Source organism: Lethenteron reissneri, chromosome 11 (genome assembly GCF_015708825.2).
Source record: "Lethenteron reissneri isolate LAM-NWPU_2019-01 chromosome 11, ASM1570882v1, whole genome shotgun sequence".
NCBI lineage: Eukaryota > Metazoa > Chordata > Hyperoartia > Petromyzontiformes > Petromyzontidae > Lethenteron > Lethenteron reissneri.
In genome coordinates, this window is record NC_083789.1 from 1,208,843 (window position 1) to 1,227,458 (window position 18,616).

At 54.5% G+C, this 18,616-nt stretch overlaps 1 protein-coding gene across 1 annotated transcript in view; it reads right to left on the minus strand.

Annotated features, from left to right (window-relative positions):
* LOC133341248 (spectrin beta chain, non-erythrocytic 1-like) overlaps window positions 1-15,343 on the minus strand; it is an 85,530-nt gene extending 70,187 nt beyond the window's left edge. Inside the window, 2 exon segments of the mRNA XM_061549734.1 lie at window positions 4,317-4,635; window positions 15,184-15,343. Of these exon segments, the coding sequence (XP_061405718.1) occupies window positions 4,317-4,542 (226 nt within the window). The 5' untranslated portion in view covers window positions 4,543-4,635; window positions 15,184-15,343.
* Between the last annotated feature and the right edge of the window lie 3,273 nt (window positions 15,344-18,616).

The following is an 18,616-nucleotide window of genomic DNA, read 5'->3' on the forward strand; positions in this document are numbered from 1 at the left end:
CAATAAGATGCATGTATCGTAAGCGTAGGGAACCAATCGATTCATCATTCCTGATCACAATCGTAATGTCTGCATCTCCTGTGAACAAAGACCATCTTCTCCTTTCGTTTGACCAAATGGAGAGCAGCAAATGAGAGATCCGTGGTTCACAAAAACCTGTCCACAGCCGTGAGTTCGGACGTTAGGACATCGCTCTTCTGTTCCCCGTCAAGCTTACGAAGGACGTTATGATTATTCCAATTTGATTGCAGCACATTTGTACCGCATTTCTCAGTCACAATTTTATTTTGGTGTGAACGTGACTGACGGCCCAGAATACTAAGCAGATCTGCAGCATTGTCCTGGTGCCAACAAGGGCTTAGTAACATATCTGTCGGACTGACCGGCTGCATAATTTAACGAAGCAATTATCCTTGTAATGATTCTCATATCGCCGCTCGTGCGCATGTCTGGTTATGAGTTGTCTCGCTGATCCAGGAATTGCTGCTCAAAGACGTGGACAGGAATGTGAACAGAATGAGGCTTGGTGTGGGGCAGTGCGAACCCGCTACCTACTGGGACTGCCATCCCCGCAGGGATCCATGGACAAGGTTCAGTAAACACGAATGTCCATGGCCCTTTTGCAAATCCACTGCTGGATGAGGGAGTCGCCACAGCGTGTGGGTCGTGGGGGTTATATAACCATACTTCACCACGCCGGTTAATGAGGGTTAGTTACAGTGAGGAGCATAGGCACGGGAGATTATAAGTACAGCACAATAAATGTATTATTTCCTCACTGCGCTCTGATGCCTATCATGGAGCCCCGCGGCAGCCTATAGCACCTGTTATGCACAGGGTGATTACCCATCCAAGCACTGTACAGGCTCCAGCCTGCTTGGCATGCGAGATGTGAGGAGGCCGGGTGCATTCCAGGCGAGCCGGTCACGAGCAGTGTCCACACACACGTGCTGGTGCTGGGAGTGGATTCACAGTGGGACGAGGCGACGGGGGTGACGGAGCCCCTCTGGTAGTCATTGGGCCGAGTGGTTGCAACGGGGCGATATCAAGGTCACAAAACGACCCATTGTAACTATTTTGACATCAGTAGGAGGCGTTGTGGTAACAATGTAGAGGCTGTATCGGACTCCTGTCCCATCCAGATTGAATACAGCAACTGAAGCTAAGCAGGCACGAGTCTGGGTATACTCTCAAACATTACTACCGTTCAGTGTCAAGCCAAACTACCACGTTCTCTGAGAAGCCTGCTGTACAAACGACACTTTTATGTCTGTAACCCCAATGAACTGCAAGATTGCGCCTTTGTAGCATATTACAGAGTAGAGCACACACAAACTATGGAAACAAAAACACGGAAATACATTTATAATCAACAAAGATTTCCATGCACAATTTTAATTAACGATTATTTTTGTCAAATAAATCTGACAACACATCAACGATCACATTTTCCATTTCGTGGCGAGGCTCTTCTGCCGTCTCAGAAATTCTAAATAAAGTCGGCGTGACCAACGGCTGGCCCTGGGAATGTTTGAGCAGCACCCACGGTCGTCGTTTGCTCTCTCGGTAGCGGCCAGCTCTGTCGAGTGCAGATGGCGCGCGCTCGAACCACCGCCGTTATCGCTCGAGCCGCACGCTTCCTGTCCGAATAACAGCGGTCAGAGCGAGTGCGGAGTGGGCCACGTGGGGGGGCCCACCGGGGGGGGGGGGGGGGGGGCAAAGCGCGGCTGCTGCTCGCTGCAACAAGGAAGTCGCCGAGGCTGGAAATGGGGGTGGCCTGACCGCGGAGGTGTGGAGGGGTCTCAAGATTAGGGGGCTAGTTCAGGTCGAGCAGGGAGCAGCGTGAGGGACTCTGAAACTAAACTATATAGATATGTTTTTCATTTTAGCAGGTAAGGGCCACTGAGCAAAACGAGCTCTTTTACAGAGCCAGCCTGGCCACACGTGACGATGGCTCATCGTCGCAGTAGCTGAACTTATCATCACACGTGAACATTGATAGTAGCAGCCAAATACTCCATTCGCGATGTCACAGCGCCCTCGGTGGCTTTAGAAGGGTCGCGATAAAAGTCAACCGGTGGCTAGAGTGGTTCTGCTTCCCAGCGAACAATCCCCGCGAAGTACGCCGCCGTGAGTCGGTTTTACTGAGAAAACCCATCCGGCTGGGCTGTGAGTCAGCCAGGCCCCTCGATGCGTCGAGCCCAGACAGACCCGGAGTGCTGCTCGCGCTGCCTGGCACTCGAGGCCGTTACAGATCGTAATGTCGATGTTAACCAGCAATGCCTGCATATCCTGCACGCCGGGCAATACGCCAACATTGTATAATCCAGTTTGTGTGTGCGACGCGAAGCTAACGCGTGGACATCTCATAACGACACGTCGCGTGGTGAGGGGGCAGGGGGGGGGGGTCTGTCTGGGAGCGCGACTTTGGCTTTGCCACAAGGTGTTATCGCAAGCCGCGTGTGGTCTGGTTCAGTTGCAGAGCCGGGGTCACGCTGGTGGAACGCTCCTGAACGAGGTTCAGCGACAGCCCTCGTAGCGAGGCAGCAGAAATGCGATGGCAGCTTCCAGCCCCACGTGGCGTCCTGTTAACGGGGAGGGCCCTCTGATAGATTGGACCTTGGGCATTATTGCACTACATTTTCACTTGTTTGTCATTTAGACTTATTGTAGGATACATAGGCCTTTTTACTCCTCCAAGACGTTCCGGCCAGCGTGGGAGAATAGGCCGAAGGACCTTCTCGAGTCTAGTTGGACTCTCTAAATCTGCCTCTCGTGGAGGCCCTTCCATTAGCGGTGGCGCGAGCCAGCAGTTACGGGGCTGCACCTTAACCTTTGAGACCGATCACACGACGGCGTCATAGATATATTCACACCGATCTACGAGTGCACTGGTATTGAAGCGCCACAGACACTGCAGCTTCACTCTGTTGGCCACACGATGGGAGATTGAGCGACCCGTGGCCTGGCATACAGGCAGCAGTGCTGCTGCTGCCCGCGGAGCATGTTCAGTGATCAGCACGTGAGCTGTCAGGGCAACCACACGTGCAGAGCGCCCATCCCAGTGCAGTGTCGTCTTGATGAAACAGATGCCGCTGGGTAATATTGGTGTGGGAAGCCAAGAGGCCGTTACCTAAAAACATCTACATTCATATGCAGCGACACAGAAGTTCTGCTTGTGCATGAGTTGACCCATAACGCGCCACAACAAGGCACTGCGTTTGTGTGCGATGTGTGGTTATGTGGCAACCAGTTGGATAGAGAAGTGTGGGTAGATCTTCCAGCGCCACGGGATATTAGACTCCCGTTCCTTTTATTGTTCTAATGGGGGTTTCTTCCCCTATACATTCAATAATGGCAAACCGACGGGCTGATTCCAGGCTCTGGAATCAAGGCTTTACAATTTACATCATCCAATTAATATAGAGCAGTGGCTCTTACCTGCCTATCTAATTACACATTCGCCAATGGCGACGTTTAATGATGTCCCCTATTGCACAATGAACATTCGATGGTGGCTCATGGGGAAAGGGAACGCAAATCTGTCGCTTATTCAATCAAAAGCAAACATTTACAATGCATCCTTATAAATCCATGATCACCAGTGAGAGATCGCCCCTGCTGGGCAATATCGTGTACTGCGTGTCTGAATTCAAACGGGGGCGGGGGGGTGAATAACGTCCTCCACAAGAACTCAGGTGAGCCGATCAACAGGCAGGCTAATCATCTGACTCGATCCACAATGCATCGAGTCACATGGGTAGTGAGTGAATATTCGCTCACTTGTGCAGAAGCTCCTCTTTATTGGCCAGAGCCCACTGTTTCCCATCTCTATGTACTATAATAATCAGCATGAAAGCCCAACATTGACATGGCAAGTGAAACATTTAGGAGCATCATCATCACCACCACTTAAAATTCCCACGATGCCTCCCATGCAGTGCGTCTGGAGGGGCCCTGCGGTAGGGCACCCCCGATGGCTACGCGACGGCGCCGCGTGGCCGCGAGAGCTCCGCGTCGCCGTGCCGCGTGGCCGTGACGGTGCGGCGTGGCTACGAGGATGCCGCGTGACCGTGCCGCGTGACCGTGTCGCGTGGCCACGGGGGTGCCGCGTGACCGTGCCGCGTGACCGTGCCGCGTGCTGCGTGGCCGTGACCGTGCCGCGTGACCGTGCCGCGTGCTGCGTGGCCGTGACCGTGCCGCGTGACCGTGCCGCGTGCTGCGTGGCCGTGACCGTGCCGCGTGACCGTGCCACGTGGCTGTGGCCGTGCCGCATGGCCACGGGGGTGCCGCGTGGCCGTGCCGCGTGGCTGTACCTGCGAGGGCGCGGATGCGCGAGCGCTCGTACAGCCTCGACGTGCTGTTCTCATTCTCTCGGTCCTCCTCGTTCAGCTCCCAGCGCCCGTTGTTGCCGTTGTTGCCGTTGTTGCTGCTGCTGCTGTTGCCCACCGACACGGTGGTGAGCATGACGCAGGCGCGCTTGCCGGCCTCGCGCCCCCCAACGCCGCCCTCGCTCTCCGGGACGGGAGAAGACGCGGACATGTCTCCCTGTCTCCAGGCGGCACCCTCCCGGCAGCTGCCTCGTCCCCGCGCTCGCTGCTTCGTCCCCTCTCGGCGGCGCGCTCAACGCGCGCTCTGCGAGGGAACACGCCAAGCGCACGCGGCGACGCCTCGTCAAGCAAACTGAACTCACGAGACGCGACAATCACGTGCCGGGGACAGACCCTGGGACGGGGCGCGTCGCTAGGAGAGGCGATGGCTGCTGCTGAAGGTTGAAACCATCAAGGGAGCGGCAGCCAAATGAAGGGACGGGTATTTAATTGCGTCCGCCAGGGTAGACGGAACGCTGAGATCAGCTAGGAGGGTACAGGCGCCCGGTGGATTGTTGCATCGCAAGACTGGGAAGGGTTTGCGACGACGACTGCAGTGAGATGATCGTCGCTCCCGAGCAGGGCCGGTGGGAAGCTGCTGTAGCCCCGAGTGTGGACAAGCGGTCCCTCGATTCTAGTTCTGTGGCGTCTCCTCCAACCACCCCGAACACGTGGTGATGCACTGCTCTCTGTTCATCTCATGACACGATGCTCGGAGCACATTCTGGATACAATTGGTCGAAGAGATTTTTAGCAAAAAATTAAAAAAAAACCTGGCGTTGAGAGTGAGTGCGAAGACGCGGACATTAATATTCGGTGTCATGTCGTCCACGACCCAGAGGCATCATTTGGCAGATAATGAAACCATTCTTAATGCAAGAGACTGTAATGATGAAAGTAAAATGGTTATGCAACCTAATATCAGAGGACCACTGACTGAACAAGACACTGCGGGGTGGCTTTGTTCTGTACATTTAATATTTAACCAGAGTGTAGAATTATCCATGTGCACCGCGCCATGTTACACAATCCAAGTGTTGTAAGCGTCACGTCCGAGTGACGACCATACTCGAGATGCCGTGCTGGATGCGTGTCCCAAACCGCGGCGATACATCGGCACGTGTTCCAGAATCGTGACAATTCGTCGAATGTACACAATGCACTGCTGGCCTGGGGAATGAGCGCAGTGAAGAAATCAAACCTCCAAGGGAGTGTGGGTGGCTCAGAGGTCAGGGTGCTGAGCTGGCACCGCTGAAAGCCTGGGTGAGACTCCAGGCAGCTGCCTCTAATTAAAATAGACAGTATTCTCAGGTGGTCACCAATAATTAAAAAAAACATTACGTTATATGTGGTTCTGCACTCATCTTGGATAAATTCTAGCTCTGAGAGTAAAAATATAGATTTCACTGCGATGTGACAAACATTGCTCTGATCCGTACAGTGGGTGGGAAAGCACCGCCCTTGATTGTGTGAACCAGAGGTCACGTGGAGGAAAGTCAGTCGTTGTTCTGTGATATCTACTTTCGTGGGCTGTTCCCAAAACACGAATGCTTACACTGCTCATGGCATGACGTCCATAGCACACGCGGAATGAAATTGTATACATTTTTATCAATTCAATTGTGTAATCTTTCCTCAATATGGTGCTGGTTTCCATTGTGATGTGTTCAAAAGAAGTGTGACGTCCTCTAGCTATTTTCAACGCTGTTATGTACAAGATATATAAACCCAGGTCACTCCATTTGTCCCCTTTGCAGACTTAACTTTGTTAGTTTTTTTGCGGTGATTGACATTTTCTTTTTGAAAGTTTCATGGCAATTAAATCTCAAGCCGCCTCCTCGGTTATCGTAAATGCGAGCATCTGGCGTTGTCACGTATCGGCCTCGTACATCGCCACCACAAAATCGCGCTGAGAGTCCACTCTGGACATCCGACGAGGCTCCTCAGTGCCCCATCAAGTGGCGCTGGCAGCAAATCGATCGAACGGCATATTAAATATCAAGAAATCCATTCCAGGATGGGAAACAGTCAGCCGTAATGGGAACTGAGTAGTTACTCAAGATGGTAAATGTAAAGCCACTCGTTTACTCCAATCTGCAACACTTGGGAGCACTAATGGATTGTGGTAACGGGTGAACTTAGCTCATTTCGACAAGGGTTCAACAACCAATGGAAACCGACCCGTAACTTTTCAAGTCATTCAAGTTCCAAAGAGAGAATATTTGTCAATATTTGGTCATTTCTGCTGACGAAAAGACCTCCACGAGAGGGAGCTTTCGAGAGCCCCTCTATAAGGTAGTTGGCCTACTCTTCCCCGTTGGCCGGATTTCTTGCATAGATTTTAACCCACCACACACGCCCTGACAGTAAAGCCGGTGAATCCAATTGCGCTGCTGGTGCTGAGTGGACAGCGCCGGCGGGGGGGGGGGTCATGAAACGTGTCCATCGACTCGACTGCCTCGTCGTGAGATCAAATCGAACCCGCAACCTCGTGATTGTAAGTCCACTGTGCCGAGCGTTACACCCTGCGTGGTGTAATACTCATAGATTGTTAAATATGTATGTGTCAACCCCTGAAGGTGACTGCGACGACAAGGTGGAGCACCGCAGCGCTGTCACTACATGGCGCGATGGGCATCTCGACTGCAGCGGCAGCCGCGAAACAACAGCGACCATTTTCACTTCGGATTTGGTTCAACGTCGCCACCTACTGCCAACATCCGGGAAACGACATCACCAGCCTCACCCCTTACATCACCCCCTACATCACCCCCTACACCACCCCCTACACCACCCCCTACATCACCCCCTACACCACCCCCTACACCACCCCCTACATCACCCCCTACATCACCCCCTACACCACCCCCTACACCACCCCCTACATCACCCACTACATCACCCCCTACACCACCCCCTACATCACCCCCTACATCACCCCCTACACTACCTCCTACATCACCCCCCACATCACCCCCTACATCACCCCCCACATCACCCCTACACCACCCCCTACACCACCCCCTACACCACCCCCTACATCACCCCCTACACCACCCCCCACATCACCCCCTACACCACCCCCTACATCACCCCCTACACCACCTCCTACATCACCCCCCACACCACCCCCTACATCACCCCCTACACCACCCCCTACACCACCCCCTACACCACCCCCTACATCACCCCCTACACCACCCCTACATCACCCCCTACATCACCCCCTACATCACCCCCTACACCACCCCCTACACCATCCCCTACATCAACCCCTACACCACCCCCTCCATCACCCCCTACACCACCCCCTACATCACCCCCTACACCACCAGCCTCACCCCCGACACCACCAGCGTCACTCCCGATATGACCAGGCAGATGTACAGTACTGTGTTTACACAATGACAGCTCATTACCATTAGAGCCGCCTTGCTGATCGCGAACTGATGGTGTACGTGATGGAGCTTTTCGGATGGACAGGCGAATAATTCACGGTTCAGCGCTCAGTACAAGGGGATACGCTTACAGGCTAACGGTTCACACTTCAGAATCACGGCGAGACACAGTCACTGCTGTGGACCCAGGATTTAAATCATTTATCGGACGTTTGTGTAAAATAGCAGCCGCATCACAAGAAGTGCTCGGCGCGATCGCTGTCAGCTTCCACGCCGGGGACGCGAGAAACGCCCAAGGTCGCCTCCCGCCCGTGAGTGCGGGGAATGACCCAGGCGACAACGCGTGCTGCTGCTGCTGTACAGGCGACAACGCGTGCTGCTGCTGCTGTACAGGGGACCACGCGACATTGTTTGACAAAAATAAAGCTAATAGCCTGCCAATGTTATATTTCAAATGTTATATTGCAAATGTTATTCTTAAATCTTACTTGGAGATTGTGCAAAAGGTTGATTCTAACTTCGTCCATGCACACCCCCTAAGCACGCAACGCTCTCGCCACACGTTGCATAACAGCGGCACACACACACGGAGTGGCCTCAATGGGCGTGACGGGCGATGCGTCCGCGGTGTCCACGAGGGGGTCTCTTTTTGCACACGGGGGGGGGGGGCATGGGGCGTGCGATCTCGCAAAGTGGGGGGGGGGGGGCTGCATAGTTTTTGCGCCCCCCCCTCAACAGCATCCGAGCCCCCCCCCCACCCCCAGCCCTCCTTTGGCTACGCGACCTGGGCCCCCATTGCAACTTGTTACAAATATTGCACCTTCAAAAAGGCCTCCCGCACACCCATATTGATACCTTATTAATCACGGCACTGTACAGTACTTTAATGTGGAAATAAATAAATAACCGCTTGCATAATGTTTGATTCGTAGAAAAATATCACTGTTTTAACACAATGCACAAGCACTACTAGCAATGTCATGCTTGCACAGTAAAATGGATTTATGTAAAATACAATCCTGTTTGGAATCATTGGATATTCTTTCTCAATGTTAATACTAAATAAGTCAACATGGCCCTTGAAACAGACTAGCTACGAGCTTCCAATTGATATGGCAGCCTTCATTGCACCTGGGCAAGTGAGGTCAATATGACGCTTGGAACGGGGTCAACACACACAAGACGAGGTGCCGCAGCCTCGGCGCCTTGTTGTGTTTTCGTTTCCTTGTAAAGCGCCAATGTATCAATACATCATATAAAATGTCCTAATAATAATGGATTTAACAGAATTATGAATAATTATGTTTGCATTATTCTTCATTTAAATATTGCCTGCAAAATAATGTTTTGTCATACCATAAAAAACCCATCAGGGCTCTCTGTCCATTAGTAGTATTTCTTCTTGAATGCTTCAGATGTTTTATTGGGGTCCCATGTGCAGCAGCAGCAGCAGCAGCTGCGGCTGCGGCTGCGTAGTTGCTCTGTGGCAGGAAAGTGGACGTGCTGATGAGGACAGCCTCTGTGCACCGCTCCTCTGCCGAGGCCCCGCTACCCGCGCCCTGCGCATCGTCTATATGATCCCGCAGCGCCGGCCCCTCCAGCTGAGGCCAGGCCGCCCCCACGGGGAACCCAGCGCCGAGGAGTGTTGTTATATCTCGCCGAGTGTTGTTATATCTCGCCGAGTGTTGTTATATCTCGCCGAGGGTTGACCACACATCGCTCATCGAGCCAGCCCTACCCCGACAGCCTTTGTTTAACAAGCCTCACCATGCTAACGACACCCAGAAGGTTGAAACCGGTTCAGAGGTTGCTCCTGTCAACAATATTGGTCTGGAATATTTGTCTGGAAAGCCGGTGGGACTAAAACATGTTTGTATTTCATATGCGGGGACACAGAATATAATTCTGCTGAAACGCACGTCCACTTTATTGCCAGTTTATGACTTTATATATTTGCTTTCACCCGCATCGATTATCCCTGCTGGCGGTGGAAAATGCCAAACACCCGTGTCCCTCCACCACCATAATTCACTCCCAATCCCTCGATTAAGTGCAGGCCTTCTCTTGTTTCACAATGCCGCTCCCTCCCCACCAGGGCAGATGGGTGTGGACGAGCGGCCGAGTTGAGGAGGGCACTGGGGAGGTTCGCTTTGAAGGGAAGGTCGAGTCCGGCGTTTTGAGAGTTTGGTATAATGACAAAAAATACTAACCTCGTTTGGAATTGACCTTCGAGGTAATGTGGCCATGTAAAACAAAACATTGTAACGTCACCAAAGGGTTGAAGACATCCTACATCACCCTGGCAGTATTTCGGGAGAGATGGCAGGAGGGCGCGGGTACCAGTCGCGGTCACGACAACACAGGGAGAGAGAGAGCCGCTTGAACATCCATGGAGACTGGCTTGCCTAGCAACCGCTCGACAACCTGCTCACAAATCACACGCACACTCACAATGCCTCGGCCGCCCAGACGCACTAAGCATGGACAACGAACGTCCAATCGCCACAATTGGTCAGCTCGAAAATGGCAGACATCACATTTGTCTAAGCTGTGCAGCAGATACACGGGAATTCTGCCGACGGAGAGCATCAGTGGAGATGTGATTGTGAATGCAAGCCGCAAGCAGCTACATACGAGAGGCTAACGACAGAACAAACCTCTCCACCGTTCCTGCGAGATGTCCTCCCTCACCCTCGCGAGCGCCCAAACCCGTGGGCGCGACGCGGTGGAGCTTTGGGAGTTGAAATTAAAAAAATCGATTTCAGGGAGTGGAGTTGGCGACGGTGGAGGGAGAGGAGCAGGAACGAAGCGAGGCCCCGTTGCTCAGAACATTCGCTCGTGGCACTGCACACGGCCGCGTTGTCGGGACGATGACATCGCGTGGACCGTGAAGAGAAGTGCGTGGGCGAGTTCAGTGGCGTAGTCACGATGACGCTATACTGGTAGGAACTAGCCCACAGGGGATTATTGTGTCCGTCCGTCCGTCGTGCATCCAAAAATGGTGGGGCTGGGTGGAGAGGGGAGGGTGGGGAGGGGCTGGGTGGGGAGGGTGCCCTTATAAAACTCAACGTTTAACCTACTCACGCCGGCTTGTGCCCGCCCTCACAGTCGGGCATATTTGCGGAATACACCACGCCGCCGTTGACCCTGGCCATTGACCCAGCAACCCAACGTTCCTACCAGCTCCCTCCGCAGGAATGTGTTGAGTGCGTAGTAACGATGACGTCATTAGCGGCGTAGTAACGACGACGTTATCAGCTCAGGGGGCGCAGCAATCGGTCACGTGGGGCTCCCAATATTTGATTTGTCTCGTACGGTCGCACCGAAACGAAATATCGTTGCTCTTCTTGCTTCATCACTTAATGACATCATATTTTACGTGTTAGTTTACACTGCTGTTGAAAACAAATCTCATGGTGGTTGTCGAGGGGGCTCCAACTCGTAGCTTTGGCTACCTGGGGGCGGGGGGGGGGGAGCAAGGCACTTTCTGCCCCCCACACTCATTAAGCTACTGGACAGTGCCGGATTATCGTAGTAGCACAAGTAGCTACACCATATGTAGTAGCTACTACATATGGAGTAGCTACTACGGGCCCCGCACTCTCAAGGGCCCCGCGCTAAATGCTTTCCAGCTATCAATTTCAGTGATTCTGCACTTGCTCTATTACTATAGTACTATACCGCCTTCAACTTTTATGAACGACTGGGTGTTTAAGGTTAGCGATTTGTCGTAGTATCTGGCCTGTATTGCAAATGAAAAAATACAATAACTTTGCTATGCAAGTTAAACATTTGTGTTTTAATATTTGTTTTTATGTATTATTTCGGGCCCCTTAATAACGTATGTTACAGGCCCCGCACTGAGCTTCATCCGGCACTGCTCCTGGCACTTGGGCAGGACCCGTCGCCTGAAGGGAAAGTGGCCGATGTTCAAGACTGCATGCCCAAGAGGAGAGACGGAGCATTGGCATCGTCGCATGTGCAGGCACGATGGCTTTGTTGCATCACACGGTGGCGGGAGACGGTAATCATGGCTTGCAGATACCGACATCCAGCAGTGGATATATGGTGATGGCGAGTGGAGTGTGGTGTTTGTGAAGTATGGTTCGTCGTGCTGTTGGTTCCTGGATAACAATGCGGACATCACTCAGGGACATTCCCAGTCGGAACACCGAGGAATCGTCCGCTCTACTTCCATCGATTGCTTTTTGAAAGAAATGGGAAAATTTGGACATAACAGTAATGTATTGTTTGAGACAGCTGACCATTAACATATAAACTGGAATAACAGTGGTGTCGCTGTCAGGATGCGGCTGGTGGCTGGGCCACTGGACGGCTGTGCTCTGTAAGTAGAGCACAGAATCAATGCCACCCGGGAAGTGGGACGGCACTGCGAGCGAAGCCACTCACACAGCCTCTACCACGATGTTTATTGTACAGCTATAATAATAATCATTGCAGTTTGTCACGAAATACTATGCAAGCGCACGCGCGCACGCATTGCATGCCTGGCAGGGCAGAGTGCAGATCGGCGATGCGCTCTGCTGTGTCTGCGTGTTGCACGCGTGCCTCTGTGCAGCATTCACTGCCGGCGCTTTCCCTACTCAGTGCAGCACGTGCGTTGTAATTGATCGCTGCAATAACCATCCCCGCTTAATGCGTGCGGAGTGAATTGAACGATGCCTGCAACTCATCCAATCATCGCGGATGGATTCCAGTCATGATCGGGAGATATGCAGCATTATAAAACACACGCTGCGAATTCGCCCCTCCCCCCCCTAACCCAACCGTCTGGGATCAGTTTCTTCAGCAACATCCCTTGATACTTTCTGTTCCCACGAGACGTCTCCCTGGACGTGCCTCGATGCTCTTAAACATTTTACACATTTAAAGATGATCGCATAAAGAACACTGTAAGTGTCAAAGCGTTGGGCGTACAACAACGGCTGTGTGGCTTGACCTTGCCTAACGGGGGGTCGGGGGGGGGGTAGGACACGGTGGGGTCGGGGGGGGGACACGGTCAAGGTTAAACGCGAACGGAACGAGCAAGGGTGCGATCTGCGTGCGTCTGTCGCGGACCCCGCTCTGGCTGCACCCCCCCCCCCTCCGAGTACGACTTCGGGCTGCGACGCCCATCGCTTAATCGTACTCATTTTCGTACCAACATGTCTTGACTTGACGATTCGAATTTAAAAGGTAGGGGCGAGGGGGGGGGTGAGGATCTGGGGGGGGGGGGGCTCGGCCTCCTCGGACATGACGGCCGTGACGTGTGCGCCCAGAAGCGGTGTAAACAAATGCACACGACGTTCCGTGCGTAGTGCTCGTTTTCAAAATTCCGTTGATAAATATCGGTACGATGCCTGCATTGGGATGCTCGACTTCGTATCTATAAGTATGGTCTCCGTTATCTATCCACTGCGAGAGGTGGGAATAGTTGCGTAGATGTAAGCAATGTAGATTTGGGCAGGCCACGTTGCTCGATGCCCAATAATAATAATAATAGCGGACTGGCAGCCAGGGAATGGAACGCGTCCGAGAGGACGTCAGCTTGTAGGTGAGAGGAGGATTTTTACATCGCAGGGTCGTGAGTGATGGCGACGGGTTCGGGAGAGGCCTTCATCCAGCGGGGGTTTGACCACGGCTGTCGCTGCTGCTGCTGATGATGATGGTGGTGGTGGCGGTGAGTGATGTGGCTTTGCTATAGAGTGCGTGTGGGGAAAGCTGGCGCCTGGGCAGTACGGGGAGCACAGGGCGGGGTCTGCATTTATCAGAGTGCATCCGGGCCCGAATCATCCCCGCGGCACCAGCACCACCACCACCGCCGCATCTCTCACTCAGGCAGTGACGCCACGACAGTGACGTCCGTGATAGGCACTCGCGCGCAATTGCCGTCGGAAATAATGCACGATGACCATTCTTAACAATGCTCGATAGCTCAATCGCGATCCAATCTCACGCACAATTATGCACCAAAACGGTCAACATGAAGCACATGGAACCCCCCCCCTGCCCCCCCCCCCCCTCGGAGGGAGCGCCGCGCGGCGTGGAGCTGCGCGCTGGCGCTGCCGGCAACAACGCCCTGGGCACGGCGGCGGGGGGGGGGACCCCACGGCCGCGCTGTGCCCACGATATGTGAATATCGTCGCGCGCCTGTGCGCGATGTGGTGATTCTGTCACCGGCGGGGGAGAGCCGATTTGATGGCGCGGATGGCGCAGTTGGGATAATTTCACAAACGTCTCCTCTTCCCCTTGCGCATTGAAATGATCAGCACGACCCGGGCTGCCTCGCAGCAGGGATGTGCTGCAGGCGAATATGGTGGGACCGCTGCCCTTTTACTCGATTAGCGGTTTCACTGCAGGAGCGCATTTGCCGATTTAAAAATATAACAGCAGCGGCCACCCGCTGTCCCTGGCAGAAGCACACAGACACGCAGCAACGGCGCCGTGCGACATCACCACGGTTCACTACAGCCATCGCATCTCACCATAGCCTCACCACAGCTCTCACATCTCACCATAGCCTCACCACGCCTCACTACAGCTGTCACATCTCACCACAGCTCTCACATCTCACCATAGCATCACCACGCCTCACTACAGCCCTCGCATCTCACCATAGCCTCACCACGGCTCATCACAAACTCACTACAAAAAACCTCAACGCATTCGTCGATAACACTGCCTTGAAAAGGGTAAAACATATATCCAACAGCTCACTTCGACGCACCACGGATTTCACCGCTCGCCACAGCTCACCACCACGGATCACCAAAGCACGCACGCAGCACGCATCGCGGACACACCACCACCAGCACCACCACCAGCACCACCACCACGACTAGCAGCAGCACCAGCAGCAGCAGCCGCAGCAGCAGCAGGCGCGCAAATGGCTGCGTGCGGTGCTGAGGGAGCCGCAGCTCGGCCCGTCGCGTCGCTGCATGCGTCGTCAATAACAAGAGGGAGTAAGCGGACGAGAGATGCGACACGTCCAGCACCTCTCGCTCTCAGCTCGTTACATTGCACAGGGCGCGCCATGACCAACCTGCTCGTCCTGCCGCCCGCGCCGAGTTCCGTTCGAACGCAATGATCGAAGTTGACGGAGATGAGGAGGATGCGGGATGCAGCCGTGCGCTCTGTATCCTCATCCCTCCTCCTCCTCCCCACTGCCCCCCTCCCTCTCTCCTCCCTCTGCTCCCCCGCCCTGCCGCTCCACCCCCCCTCTCTCCCCTCTCCCTCCCTCTGTCCTTGAGCTCAACAAAAGATTGTATTAATGGACGGGCCGATTCCCACTATCCCAGCGTCATCCGGCTCGTTAAAGCAATCGCGAAACGCACCCCCTGGACACGCGGCGTGGGTGCGGGGGGGCACAGCACCGCGCGCCGCTTCCCCGAGACTCTGACAGCCACGGCACTCACTGCGCAGCTCCTGCTCCTGCTGCAGCTCCTGCTGCTGCAGCTCCTGCTGAAGCTCCTGCTGCAGCTCCTGCTGCTGAGAACACGCGGACTCGCTCGCCGTGCACTTGGACAGGCAGCGAGGTGATGCTGAATGGGGGGAGGGAGGTGGAGGCCTCGGACGGGGCGGAGGGGAGTGGCGCAGCACCCAGGCGCACAAAGGCGGAGGAGGCGAGGGGGAGGCGGATTCACGGCCACGACTCCCGCTGAGGGCTGGGACGTGCGCAGCATTGCTTAGTGAATGAGCTGGGCGTGAGTGCGTGAGTGAGTGTGTGAATGTGCGTGAGTGCGTGAGTGAGTGTGTGAATGTGCGTGAGTGCGTGTGTGTGAATATGTGTGAATGTGTGAGTGTGCTGGTCACACCACGCATTTGTGCGCCGTGGAGGCTTTAATAGGGTGCTCGCTAACAGCACTTGCCCCAGAAGGATATGCAAATGATATCTTAGTCTTTTCGCGTGCGTGCGTGTGAGCGTGTCTGTGTGGGGAGCGGTGGTGTAGCGGTCAGCGCGCTGCGCTACGAACACCGCGACCACAGTTCGATTCCCGCTCTCGGCCAACAGTAGTGACGATTAGTTGAACCCCTCCTGGACCTCCCCGAGGTCGACTCAGTCTCAAATGAGGACCTGGTGCGTTGTGTAAACATCGCCACTGGGGAGACAAAGGCGGTCGGGCGTGGTGCTGGTCACCCACCCCCTCGCGTACCGTACCAGCCTTCATATGTGCTCCTCGCTAACAGCACTTGCCCCAACAGTTTGTGAAGTCTGCACGAGGGATCTTTGTCTTTGTGCGTGCGAGCTTGCCTGTGCGTGTGCTCGCACTTTGCAGCTCGGAGTGAGAGAGCGAGGGAGGGAGGGAGCTGCCTGGCGTGGTCCTCCCCCTCCTCCCCCCCCTCCACCCCGAGCCCGGCCTCACGCGCGCCCCATCCCTCGGCGGCGCTTCACGCGGGGCGACTGCTGCAGCCTCCCGCGGGCGCAGCGAGCCCCAACGCAGCCACCCAGAGATGGCCCAAGGTGTTGGGTGACCAGCCACGCAGACGCTCCAGCCCTACTCCCCTAATCTCGACTCGATGGCCAGGCACCAGTACGAGCCCTGCCCACAGTCAACGAGACGGGCAGTCACCCTGAGGGCCCCCCACCCCTCACCGACCCTAAACCCTCCCCGCGACCCCCGCGACTCTGGCGCTCCGCCAGGGACCCCTTCTGGCTCACCGGTTGCTTCTTGGCTTCTCAGGCCCGGCGTCCACAGCTGTAAAGCCGGGCGCGCAGCTTCCCATGCTAATGCCCCCCCACCACCACGCCACTCCCTCCCACCCCGTGCCTGGGAAGCCGTGGCGCGAGTCGCGAAGCGACTGCTCCACACTGCCGCATTGTGCACTAGACCGCCCCTCTCCTATTGCAGCGGCAGGGATGGCCGTGATGGCCGTGTGCATGCGCGTGGTGTCTGCATGCGCGTGGATGTGTGCAGTGCCCGCCCACGACTCGCTTGGCTTCTTGGCCACGAGCCCACTCATCCCAGGCCACCGTTGGTGCCTGGCGGTGCTCGCGAGTTGTTCACCGGCCTTTATTCAACCCCCTTTTCAATGGCAGCTTCATTCGTCGTCGGCCACGAGCTATCCACAGCTGGATGAAAGCAACCTCCCGCTGTACATCGAGCCCACGATCCATTGTGGCTCCTGCATGTCAGCTCGTTGCTCCATCTCCACGGTGAACGTGCTCTGTAACCATAATTACACCACAACTTTTAATAACTCTTCATCTGAACCACTATAATTGTATGTACAATTATATAATTGCTGTAAAGAGCCTTGGATTATGATATATAAAATGTTATATAAGTACGATAAATTTGGCCTGTATTCTGTGCGGTAAATTCCTAACAACACAATTTGACACTAACATTCACCAGATCATCTCTACGCGAGTTATCGGGACCTCGAGTTACACACGGATCGCCTTCTCAACTCAACCCACTGTTGGGTAAAAGAGCCTCTCCACTTGGCCACGGGATTGTTTGACCTCACAGCCGCACCTCGCGCCGGGGTCACTGCGGCTCAGCCAAGCGATGGGCCACAGGAGCCGCCAGGTGGCGTGAGATTCACTCGCGAGGCCGCGACAGTGCAGCGAGATGCGGGCTGCCTCTGAGCCGCACGCAGCCCCAGGGTCTCTGTACAAAAACAACAGCCACCGCAGTCCGCGGACAGAGTGAGAACCCCCCCTCCCCCCCAGGATCTTCTTCTGAACCTCGCTGCCCCCTATATACACCACTGGCACAATACGGATGCAGCACTCTGTCAATCCACTGCTGAACGAAGGTTCTCCCCGAGTCGTCTCGGGTCATGGGGGGTTTTATTGAACCACACTTGGTCACCATCGCTGCCCAGTAAGCATGGAGCGTTGGGCCGCCGATTCCGACCACATACCAACGTTGACCAAACGTTGGTGTGTCTACTGGGGTGGTCAGTGCGAGTCGGTGAGTGAAGGGAAGAAAGCACCAGAACTGGTTCAGACATCAATAGCCACTGATGTTAGACGGCATCAAAGTAATTTCGTCCGGTTTAAAGCGCAGGGCGGTCACGACTGCACCACCGCTCTCCGTTCAAGGGAATGGAGCTGCGATGATGTCACTGCTCGTGAACGGCTCGTGCGCGTCATTATATAACCCGCGTGACGTCACAGGGAGCTGGGCACGCGCCGCTCCGCCTGTGGGGTGACGTTGCCAGCGCCGTGGGGTTGCCACCCGTCCCGACTTATCCAGGAATGTTGTCTTCAGATAACGTTGGTCATTTGATAACTCTAAATCTTCCAGGGACATAGTCTCGGTGTTTGTGAGTTACGTAAGGCCGACAATGAATGAGTTATGTACAGCAATCAAGCAATTTTAAAGTTTTGAATTATCCGGGTTGTAAGACGCTCCCGAAAATAAGACGCACTCCGAACTTGTGGCTGGTGTCAATAAGTTACACAAACCCGGTCACACGCCGAATCCATTACGCGAGGCGCTCCCAAAGTAGATTTTTAAAGGCATGGAAGTGCGTCTTATAACACGGTAAAGGCAAAACTCAGGACACAACCTGGAAGATATCCCACGCTGGACCGTGTCCTCCTGGGCTGTCCCGTACGCAGAATAAACTTTGTTCACGGATTTCACGAGAGGAGACTTTGACGCGCGTCATCGTGGTGCTTGCAGCGGCGTCGCAGTGTGGCGTCTGTTCCACGTCGCATGCCGCATGTCGGTGAGCGGCACTTTGAGGTGTCTATTTTCAGCGGTTTTAACTTAACTTGAAAACTGTGTCGTGGGTCAAATCTTCTAATCAAAAGTTAGTCTACTTCCTGTTGTTCAATCAATTCCAAATGTTGCACACGAACTCAAATCCGGTGACAATGCATGCCTGTATTAA